This window comes from Andrena cerasifolii, chromosome 11 (genome assembly GCF_050908995.1).
Source record: "Andrena cerasifolii isolate SP2316 chromosome 11, iyAndCera1_principal, whole genome shotgun sequence".
Classification (NCBI taxonomy): domain Eukaryota; kingdom Metazoa; phylum Arthropoda; class Insecta; order Hymenoptera; family Andrenidae; genus Andrena; species Andrena cerasifolii.
Genome location: NC_135128.1, coordinates 8,586,131 through 8,597,558, shown reverse-complemented (window position 1 = coordinate 8,597,558; position 11,428 = coordinate 8,586,131). Strand labels below are relative to the sequence as shown.

The 11,428-nt window shown below is 46.6% G+C and overlaps 2 protein-coding genes across 3 annotated transcripts; both read right to left on the bottom strand.

The window, feature by feature from the left end:
- Window positions 1-1,071: 1,071 nt before the first annotated feature.
- Window positions 1,072-7,891, bottom strand: LOC143374659 (uncharacterized). 2 transcript variants are annotated; one of them, XM_076822945.1, is made up of 10 exons: window positions 7,581-7,891; window positions 7,195-7,413; window positions 6,717-6,913; window positions 5,637-5,759; window positions 3,408-3,697; window positions 3,115-3,325; window positions 2,900-3,025; window positions 2,603-2,826; window positions 2,074-2,407; window positions 1,072-1,504 (listed from the first exon to the last, which is right to left on the bottom strand). In XM_076822945.1, the coding sequence occupies exons 2-10, from the start codon at window positions 7,410-7,412 to the stop codon at window positions 1,311-1,313; spliced, it is 1,917 nt and encodes a 638-aa protein (XP_076679060.1). In that variant the 5' UTR covers window position 7,413; window positions 7,581-7,891; the 3' UTR covers window positions 1,072-1,310. The 2 variants fall into 2 exon arrangements, with proteins under 2 accessions (XP_076679060.1, XP_076679061.1); XM_076822946.1 differs by lacking the exon at window positions 6,717-6,913 and having other exon boundaries at window positions 3,408-3,533; window positions 3,622-3,697.
- Window positions 7,892-8,015: 124 nt separating this feature from the next.
- On the bottom strand, window positions 8,016-11,251 carry LOC143374629 (uncharacterized). Its single transcript, XM_076822885.1, has 5 exons — window positions 11,099-11,251; window positions 9,835-9,971; window positions 9,209-9,388; window positions 9,008-9,124; window positions 8,016-8,925 (listed from the first exon to the last, which is right to left on the bottom strand). Exons 2-5 carry the CDS (start codon window positions 9,946-9,948, stop codon window positions 8,851-8,853), a joined length of 486 nt encoding a protein of 161 aa, XP_076679000.1. The 5' UTR covers window positions 9,949-9,971; window positions 11,099-11,251; the 3' UTR covers window positions 8,016-8,850.
- Window positions 11,252-11,428: the final 177 nt, after the last annotated feature.

The window sequence follows — 11,428 nt, the reverse complement described above, 5'->3', positions numbered from 1 at the left end:
CCACGGCCGATCGCGGATAGGAAATCTCACCTTAAGAATGCTGTGGGAGAGGTGTAGAAGTATTATGGGATAATGTGGTGAGAAAGAAAGTAACAAGCCACTCCCTTGCAGGTATAACAAAGTTGCAAACCGAAATTTGGCGTCCGACGAAATCGCACAAAGTTGCAAACCGAGATTTTTGTTTCCGAACACCGAATTTTCGTTTGCAACATTGTTGAAAAAAATTTGTCGTTTGCAACTTTGTTGCATCTCCCTTGCGGGCCTAACAAAGTTGCAAACCCAAATTTGGCGTCCGACGAAAACGCACAAAGTTGCAAACCGAGATTTTGGTTTCCGAACACCTAATTTTCCTTTGCAACATTGTTGAAAAAATTTTGTCGTTTGCAACTTTGTTGCATCTCCCTTGCGGGCCTAACAAAGTTGCAAACCGAAACTTGGCGTCCGACGAAATCGCACAAAGTTGCAAACCGAGATTTTCGTTTCCGAACACCGAATTTTCCTTTGCAACATTGTTGAAAAAATTTGTCGTTTGCAACTTTGTTACATTTTCGTGAGGCGCTCGTATGTCGTGTGGTCTGGGTTTGGTGTGTGGTGTAATTATTGTATATCATGTCGTGTTGTGTGTTTTGTGTGTTACAATTCCAAATTTGTGGGAAATCACGGTTTGTGCGTGTGTTCTGAGAGTGAAGTAGTGTAGGAATTTCGTGATTATTGTGTGGGAATGGTGTGGAAGTATTGTAGGTGTGATTTGCGAGTGATATAGGAGTACTGCGAGGGGTGGTGTGGGAGTGTTGTGAAAGTAGCGTGGGAGACGTTTGGTAGTGTTGTGTGGATGGAAGGAAATGGAATAACAAGTGTTGAGGAAGTGATGAATGAAGCGATGAAGTAATTGATGTGAAAGTGGCGAAGGAGCTGGTGAGGAATTGATGAAGGATGTAGACGAGGAAGTAGTACGAAAGCAATAAGGGAAATTGTGCAGGAAGTGCATAGATATAGTGCAGGAATGTCGTGGGTGTGATGCCTGTAGTGTCCAGGAATGATGTTGAAAAGATATTAATAAAAAAACCGATATTACTTGTTACTACTAAAATACGATCTTTTACTCCAATACATTACATTATTTGCAATATACATATGCATTCTGTATGAGTCCTCGCAGCTTCCGTTGGAAAAATAAATATAAATCGAACAAGATTTGCGACTAGTTACTTTTCAATCTTGTAATTCTACGAACGTCCTAAGTGAAACGCCTGTACATTATCATTTTCCTATTATCCCGCTCCCTCCTCTTTTAGTCTGGTTAATCGAAGTTAATCAAATTGTATATCGTTCCTCCGTTGTGTCTCGATTTGCCGCAACTGGCTGGATACCAATTCCCATTTCGATGTACACGAGGGTCTCTGCATTACCTGTGTGTTTACCTCCTCTATCAAGTTCATCAGCCTGACGAAAAACTCGTTGAGTTTCGCCGTGGTACCTCGTCGTAATTTCGGGAAATTTTTGTCTACAACAGAACGAAACTAAGGTGAGCGTGTCGCAAACTTCACCAATTTCGAAGAAATAATTCAAACGTGGGGAGGGGTGCGTGGGTGGTGAAACGAGGTTAAAATACAATTCCAATAATCGAGATCTCCTATCTTTCGTCCCATCACATATATCAGCTATAATGATTGATAATATAAATAGGACAAACTTCCCCACAAATCAATATTTCTGGCGATCACCCGCCTTGTACACTGGTAACGACCGTCCCCCAGCTTTGTAGCTGACGTTCTGGCTTCATCAAATATACAGTATTCGATGACCATACCATTATACTTATAACCATTTAACCATTAGCAGACCTCTACACAGTTTTCAACTAGCACAGAATCCACCACAATCAAACTTCAAATAAGGCGTCGCACGTTCAATGTATGGAATAGCTCAACATTGGTTCTGGATTTTAAATTCAAGCAGGGTGGGAGGGGAGAGCATAATGGAAAAATATTGTTACATATATTTCATGACGTTTAAAGTTTCCCAGACCACGCACTTATAAAAATAAGGTACTTCGCTTTTTCAAATACTTACTGGAAGGGTAGAAGGAGCTTCTGATCCAGATACTCTGATGCGTGAAGGTAGCCATGAAACGTTTCGTTATCAGGCTCTGACTTTCCGCTGTCATCGGTCTCAATCGACTGACGAACCTCAGTAGATACTCCAACAAATATCTGTTACATGGAGGCAGCTTCTCTAGGCACCGTTGAGGTTTCGAACTCCATGCCACAATGTAGCTGAGGCTATCCACGTCGAGCAGAGGGTGCTTCAGCGTCTCCAGCCACTCGAACAATAATCCTGACAGGATATCCAGGTTCGTTTCCATCTGCAATCGCTGCCAGGCTGTCGATCGGTGATTCAGATCCACCTGAAGCAATACATAGACCAAAATTTCCTTACTTAAAATTTCCTTTAATATAAATGTGCTTGAAAGGCAGACTATTTCTAAATAAATACGAAACTGTGTCCACAGAAGATGCATTCCATTAAAAGAAACAGGGGATAGGTTTCGCCATTATGTGGTCTACTAAGGATCTAGTCTTCGATTGACAGAAGCAATAACCTGATAGTCCTGCAGACGTTTCTTCGTCTTGTCAGGCAGCGTCGCGTTGTCCCTGATCAGAGCTCTGATCGCCTCTTCAGTGCTGACAATTTCGACAGCCGCGTTCTGAGCGGCAGCCTTCAGATCCATATGCGACTGTATCTCCTTGTAGCAATCATTGTCGACGAGATCCTGACCATGGATCCCATCGCCGAGAACCTCATCCACGCAGCTATCGTCTAAGCCTGCGAGCATCGTCCACATTGCTTCCCACTCTGTTAAACTCTTTACTAACCCAACTGTCACCATGCCAATCACCTGGAAAGGTAGAATCGCAAGACGGGGTGTCTGGCGACGTGCAGAACACATCGCTCAATCGCCCTATGTCATCGGAGGTGTCCCTCGAGGAAGCTTGACTGCCACTCGCGCAGGCCTTCGCGGAGCCTGTAGAATCGCAAAAGGTACCCTGACTTTTCCACCATCCCCACTGTGTTATCATCTCAGAATAGATTACACTCCACCCTCTGTCTTACTAGAGCAGTCCAAAGTGGAGTCCGCGAGGGACTCGGCCCACGAGTATGAGTGCCTGATGTTCCCCTTGGTGTCGCGCAGCTTCTCCAGGACGTGGGATATGAATCTGTGCGTGAACGACGTGCTGGACACCGCGTACCTGATCTCCGCGGGGGAATTGTCGTCCTGGCACTCGCACAGCTGAAGGATCCGCTCGCAGATCGTGAAGACTATCTACGGAACAACCGATCGCCCGCTTGAGACACTCTAGGGATTGGAGCGGGGCCATCGAGTGATAGAGAATTTCGGATGGAACCTTCGGGATGTGCTTGAAGGTGCGCTGCTCGTATCCGTGCAGAACGGTGCGCTGCTTCTTCAGGTGGGACTGCAGGCTGCAGGCTTTACGCTCGCCTATCGCGCTGCTCAAAGGGAACACTACCATCTGAGGAAGAACAAAGTGCTCGAACTCCTGGATGCAGAGTATCTGCCCACGAGTCTGTATCGCGGATGGTCGTTTCATACGAACGAACCTTATTGCGTCGTTTGCACGCACGCGAAGGCTGTAAATGAGGTAGCACGCGATCAGAACTCCGGTTCTGCCTAGGCCTAAAAGTATAATGTCCCTTGTCAAATGGTTTCAGGGGGGGGGGCCTCGCGATTAATCGCTCTGTGGGGGGTGCATTCTCAACTGGTTTTATTTGCAGGAAATTCCTGGGTGAAAAATGACGATGGGTTCTGAAACTATTCTACGTTCTACAGTGAAGAAAGTGAAGAAGATATGAGGAATGAAAGGAACGCCACGGCGATGAAAACAGTTCTATCAAATATCTAATTGTAAGTCAGCTGAGACGTTGAAACTGTGTAAATGTTGAGCACTTTACAGTAAATATATTCAGATATTAAAGCTTGTAATTATTTCACGAAATCCATACCTATTCCCATAGATATAGTAGGTATCTAATATTCTAAAGACAAATTGGGTAATCCAATAAAAGGGATACTGAACACGGGGCGACGTTAAAATCTATTGAGTCCTATGACGCAAATATTGAACTACTTACTCCCCAGCTAATCTACGATCTATCGATCGCGCCGAATTCCACACACCAATACCTACATACGCGTTCGCGCTGGGACCGTGAGTCAGGAAGCAGGAACTCGTAATCGTGACCGACAAAGTTCCGGAGTTAACGAGACTTATGACGTATCCGGCGAATGATCATTGGATATTGTCGCGGGGTGCATTCCACTCCCACGCACGAATTAAGCCATAAAGTGCACGCGAAACACCTGCAGAATTTCAGGATCTATCCTGTGTCGTCGGTTAACAACGCGCCTGGCGAATTCCTGCGGTAAGGATTTGCATTTCAAACGATGCATGCGCCACAGTGGACGTCAATGTTTCATGCCTGCATTAATAAAATTAAAGAAATAAATGTTTCAAGACAGAAAACAGTTCGGAGCGACTGATAAATGCTCAGAGTCTTCCACCTGGAGAACGACGTACCTTCGTGCGGGTAATGACACAGTTTATGAGTGCATATCGAACGCAAAGGGAATGCAACTTTTATGATGGATAACCTCGACATCGAAAAACCAACCAATCGAACTGATCGAACTTCGATCACAATGGAATTCCCGCGCTTCTTACACCCGAACATAACTGATACACTAATATCTTTCAGGCAAGATAAAAACACTTTTATTTGTTGGCTGTCTACACGTCGAACGTTTCTGTGCCTAGTTACAATTAAGCCCAAGTTCCTTATCCTCCCTCGTCTATTTTTCGTGCACGTAAATTTTCTTGGGGAGCCGAGCACAGTTATCGCTTATGGGTGGCTAACACGCTTCCTACCTATTGGAGAATTAGTCATGGAGCTGTACAAAGGTGGATACCGAATTTCTTATCAAATGATAGACCTATCCCGCGCATATATCTGCGTAGTCATTAACTGGGTATCGCGAGAGTTTCTTGAATTGCTCACCATCGACTGTTTTATCAGAACTTTCAATTTCCTCCCTCTACGAAGTACATACTTATGCTTCTTTCCCCTTCTAAATTGCATGAGTTTCGGTGATTTAATACAGCCCCTATTGATCCCCCGTTGCTCCCAAAATTTGCATCACGGAACGTGCAATTTTTCTGACCGTCGTTCAGCCGAAAGTTCAAGGGGGATGATCTGCATAACGAATGCAAAAATTCAGATGCAACGCGCGTTGACGCCGCGTCTTGCGGCACGCAATGCACCAAACCTGGTGTCATGGCACGCGGTGTTTCACACGTGCCTTAGATCGATACATCTAAAGGTTACAAATTGCTGATAAACGTGCACGTGAGACTACGACGCGCTGAGCCGGCGATATATCTACATCCTGGAATCGAAAGGCTCGCTTAAGGGTCGCGACAAGTGGGATCGAATGCATCCACTCGATAACATCTCCGGCTGGTTTCCTGCTGGCATTCGCGAGAATTGGGGATCGAAAGGCAGCGATGGGGTGATACGAAGTGGGTGGATGGATCTGTCGCAAAAGAAGATGGATTTACCGGCGTGACAGTGGATCGCCACCCTTCCTTCCTGCACGGCGAAGGCCACGACCTTGACCATGTCCTGGAGCTTGCTCATCGTCGCGTCCCCGTAGTCCTTCAACGCGAAATTGTAATAGTAAACTGCAACAGAGCCGCGGGATCGCGTGGTTCAGACCTTGGACCAACCGCCCGAAGGAGACAGGGTGGTTTCACGGTTGCTATTCCGCCGATACGGAAACTTTTGTTTTCTCCGCATGGATACAACGGTTTTGCTGCATTGCATGCTTCACCTGGGAAATTCTTCGATCTAACTCGGAGTCGGTGCTGGCTCCTGGCGCGCTTCACGTGGCCAACAAGGACAGGCTACCCTTATGTTACCTGCGCGACTTGATTTCGTCGTCACTAAGTAGATTCTATTTCTGTACTTTCATAATAACCATGCTTCTATTAATTATTACAGGCTCTTTCCTCGTGAGCAGTGCCGGCCACATAGGGGACGCAACGGGTGCAAGGGACCCGGGCACCGGAAAAGGGAAGAGAAGAAAAAATAAAAAAGAAAAAATGAGAACGAAATTTTTTTTATTGGATTAAAATTAATCTAATTTTATAAACTGACTTGGATTTCGCGCTCTGAACACAGACCTGGCAAAAATATTTCGTGAAATTGCGTGGGGCCCCAAAATATTTCTTGCATCCATTTTATATTTGTCAAAAAAAGAGTTAATTCTATGTTTGTAAAGAAGTTTCGAAAATATATCGAGCCCCAGGTTAACTAAGAGCCGCTGACTTAGAGATTGGAATCGTCAGTGTTCCTTCTCTCAATCGCAATGAAACATTAGTTACGTATAACGAGAGAGCAGTCTTGTATCTGCATTATTCAACCCTTCAAACACTGCACCGTAAAACTAGTATTGCCTAAAATCGATTCGACTCGTTTCATGCTTACACGTATGAATGTCTAACGACATTTCCTATTACTTCCTATGCACCATTGAAGAAATAATGCAGGATATTGTAAAGAAATAGCCTGTGCGAATAATTCTCGAGGAGCATGGAGTTCGAAGGGTTGAACCCTGGTTTCACCGTCTGAATACCTACTGCCATTTCTCATGAAGAGATTCGGGTCGTACGTGAAGCCACTCGCCTCGAGGGGCCCGCCGCAGCTCGCATGCTCCCCAGGCGTCTGCAGGTTTATTATGGTTTTTATGCTCCACCCTTGAAACTGTGCAATTATATCTTTCTTTATTATCTGCGCGGTGTTCGGCCGTGCCATCGCGAGAACGTCATCCGTCACCCTAAGGAAGTATCAACCCTTATACCTCTCGAACGACACACGCTGTTATCTTTAGAATAATTTGGCTGTAAATCGATGCTGGGGACTTATCGTAAGCTATTTCAACCCATGTGCCATTTTAAAATCTTGAATAGGGAGCCACGTAACATGGGGAGCTCTATTTGATCTATTCGTCGCGCGATTTCGCGAAGCAACGAGGACAGCAACGAAGTTACAGCATCGAAGGATAAAACGAAACCAGTTAACAAGATATGTATAGCTTTTCAGTGATTCCACCCTTACCAATGCGAAAAGATGTTCTGTATCGCCATGTGCACCGCTGGCCAGGACTTTGGATTTTCATATTTGCACCTGGAGCCACCGCAAAAGATCGCGCACTGTATGGCCTGCGGGGTGAATCTCCGCAGGTTCTCCGAAAATTTATTGTAACCGGCCTGCACGTCGCACAGATCCACTTGCCCCGCTAATAGACCCGCCGGTACCAGTGAACTTACATCCATTCTGCAACCGGCGTTTAAAAACAGTCAAATCCACAGCCGGCACTTTTCCCCATCGAAAAGACCGCGATCCTTCATTGCCACGTTATTTAATAAATTCGCCTGTTTTAAGTCTCCGATTCCAACGCAGCTTTCCTGGCGATTTCTAAATCTACCGAGAGATCCACTTACATGGGCAAGAATCGTCACGCGCTTTCCGTCCATCTCATTGCCGTAAGAATTTAAATTTCCCCCGAATGCCTGCCCGCCCTACCCTTGCCAGACGCGTTCGAGAGCTCGAGCAGAATCCTCTTCCAGCGATTGTCTTTGCTGAGGAAGGCGCGGCAGAGCGTAGTGATCAATGCAAAGAAGCACCTCGCGTACTGGGGTAAGCGCATAGCGACTGGCAGTCACCCTACGATTACGCTGCTTTATCAAACGTCCTATCACACTGATTGCGCCTGCGTCGGGTCTATACGCCGCGAAGTCGTTTTTGTTTCAATCCACCCGCCGAGGTAACGCTTCAGCCCTTCTGCAAGCCAAGAAACACCCTCTTTGCTTTGCTATTTCTGTGAAAGAAATATTTTTGAAAGGAGTATCAGAGGAGAAGCGTGTGGTAACAGAGGGTTCGCGCTTTTAATACAATACATTTATTTAAAGAAAGGGGATTACGAGATTTTAGTCGTAGAATATACACCGAGTAGTTGGATCGCGAGTAGCGTAGCGATACAGACTCTGAGCCAGTTGCGACGAAGTCTCGAAGGATGGAATATTTTTGGAAACGCTTTCGAAATTCGAAGCGATGCCAGAAGCTCGTTCGAAGAGCGAGGAAGTTTCTAAGCTCACGAAGCAGTTTTCCAAACACGCGAGGTTTTCCTTAACGACCTTGAAACGACCTCGAAAGTTCGAACGCGTGTTCTGCTGTAAGGTACCATAGAGTGGGATCCAACTACCAGGTAGAAGCACTACTAGTTTTTCTTTTCTTACAAAATATAAACAGTAACTACAATAAATATACATGCACATATCTGCTCGAATATGCGTAAACTCTGTATAGACACAATCCGGAAGAAGTCTGTGCGAGCAACTTGCGCGTAAAGTCCCATAGAAAAGTACGAGGTACCGAATGCTACCAGGTACTTGCTTGATAGAAAAGTACGAACGTCGGTAATCTGTAATATAAAAGCTACTCGATCTGATAACACAAGCGCGTTGCCTCGGTAAGTCATTCGCCACTGTTTTACGATGAGCATCGGTTCATGTCCAATAGAAAAAGTGTGTATAAAATTAAGTCTCTGTATAAAAAAGTGATGACTTAGGTGTGAGACGAGTCGCGTCGAACATCGAAAACGGGGTACTCGAAACCGTCGCGCTTTCTAAGGAACGCGGGAACGAACCGTAAGCACGATTTAAAAGTACTCGAGTAATTAAAATATTCGGGGCAAAAGGCACAGTGACGTCTTCAGAGTCCTCTGTACAGACGAACAGCCATGATAGTGGTGAGGAGATACAGTGCCGCGTTCACCAAGCCGCAGACCTGAATGAGAAGCAGCGAGATTTAGCCACGGTGAATGGGAAATTATAATTGCCCAAGGGGAAACTAATTTCTCATGACTTACCGCGCCAGCCATCTGCACCTCGTAGTTGTTATAGCCTTTTCGATTAGAGACGTGGACTAGGAACGTTAACGACGCAGCTAAGATCAGTCCGAACGCGATAGCATGATACAATAGTTCCTAGGGGAGGAGAATAAAGTCACCTTAATTCGGATTCATTCAGAGGAATTGTTCAGTTGTGATTCGAAATTCTGTGCGACTTACGTAGATCGTTTTCGGGATGATGCCGGAAGTCGACAGGGACGCTAAGGAACTTAGGAGTAGTATAAAAGTACCGATTAGAAACGTTGTCGTCATTAAAAGGAAGAATAGTTCAGCAGCCGTGTAGTAGCTCTGGGTGGTGAACTGGTGGCCGATAATTCCCACGCAAACGATGCCCAGAGCCTGGAATAAAAGCGCGAAGAATGTTAAAATAATTGTAGCTAGTGGCCGAGGTGGAGCTTGAAGATTGCGTTAATTGCAATCTTACAAACGGAAGCGGAAGTTTGTGCTGAGAATCAGACGTCGCTGAGGAGTACATAGATTAAGTGCGGTTTCCCTTGCAACGACCAGTGCCTGCATTGTCTTCGGAGGAAAAATGAAATGAAAAGTTTTCTAGAAATACGCGACGGTAGTGGACACTTGGAAACAGTTCTACGACGGCAATATCTCTTTCTTTTAATAACTAATTCCCACGCGTTCCGTAATTTCCTTTCACTCCTTTCCAAAATTGGCCATTTCTTGGTCTTTTCAAAAACTCCTGCGGCTACTAGTTAAAAAAATCGCGCCACAACTTCCAGCCATCTATCCGTGAAGAACGGAGACGGTTCGCCGACCAACGCGAAGCTTACCAGCTGCAGCAGCTTTACCAGCCCGCTCCAGGTCTTCAGGTAACCGGAGTTGATGATAACAGCGGTGGAACTGCTCGTCACCGTTTGCGTCCTGATCGTTACCGAGTGCGACATTGCGGTTCCCTTCTTTCCCGACTCTGAAATTTGAAAAATCCACGCGTGCCAGTGGCGAGCAAGTAGGTGAAGCGGGGAAGTCTACCTCCAGATGGACAGGCCCGAGAGCGTACAGGCGAGTAAGAGGGCCAAGGCTGTGACTTCGAGGCGTGGCCTACATTTAGCGAGGAAGCTACCGCCTTTTCTTTATACTCGAGAATAGCGGGCCCGGTCTCGTGTTTCGTTTACTCAAGTGAAACGCAAATTCCCGCGCGTTATTTTCGTCCCTGCACTCGCGCGATCTTCAGCGCTACTGGATCACGCGTTTCCTCGGTCACTGATAGGCGAGCGTAAGCAGCGCGATACTCTACACCGCGCCGAGGGGAAGAGCGGCGCTTTCGCTTTCGTTCCATTAACCCTGCCGCACCCCTAGACCCCGTGGCGGATCGATACCACGCGTAACAACCTTGCACATCACTTTCTCTTTCCCTCTTGGCACGCAGCACACGAAACGACGCGAGGAAAGCGCGAGCAACCGAGGCGTACGCCTTGTTTGGTCATGGTAAAAGTGGTTTCGCAGCACGCCTGCAGATAACGGGGAAGATAGTGCCGCCTGTGCAGGATTGAAACTAACTCTGCTTAGACGACCGGCTTAGGTGACTGATAACAAGAGGCGTCACGATTCTCACGGCGGATAGGTGCACTGTACGCGCGACGATATGCAGGAATTCTTTCCTCTTCAGGTGCTCCTATCGCGGGCATGCCCCAATAAGCGCGAGCTACGAATAAACAGGCGGGAAGTGCCGTCACCGGTTATTTTTAAATTCCGAAACAACGTCCACTGCAGTAGCCGATAAGAATACCGGCGCGGAATCGATTGTAACTCTCTCGCGACTCTACCCGCGTACGTTTATTTTCTTTTTTATCTCCGGGTCTACGGACAAATCGGGAAATTCGAGTCCCGACAGCGATTCGCTATCGTCAAGAAAATCGAACCGGCGTGCAAAGTTGGAATCACACGCGCGGAACTATCAATCACTTCGAGGCGCGTTATCGCCCCCTGCGGTGTAGGCTGCGAACGGAAGTCACGTTACAACGGGTCGACTATGGTGTAGTAGGTATCACGATCGGATGCAATAACCGACAAAGCGCACGCAAGAGTGAAACTGACCTTAATAAGGTAGGTGGTCGCGCGGCGAGCGTCTGCGATTGACTGAAGTGCACGCTTGGGTTTCCAACGCGATACCATGAATAAATGACGTCACGGATGATATCATACGCCGACACGAACACATTTTTAAAGATTGGGCGACGTCTGCGCGCGCGAACACGGCCAGCGGAACAGGCGTTGGTTATTTAAGAGAAAGAGAATTTTGGCAAAAGACTCTGCTCCTCGCGACGTTGTTGCTTCGCGCTCTTGCGCGTGTCGAATTTAAATTCGGGGAGTTTCTGCGTGGTTTCGGGCGGGTTATTTGTACGCGATGATCCTCCAGTTGCGTGG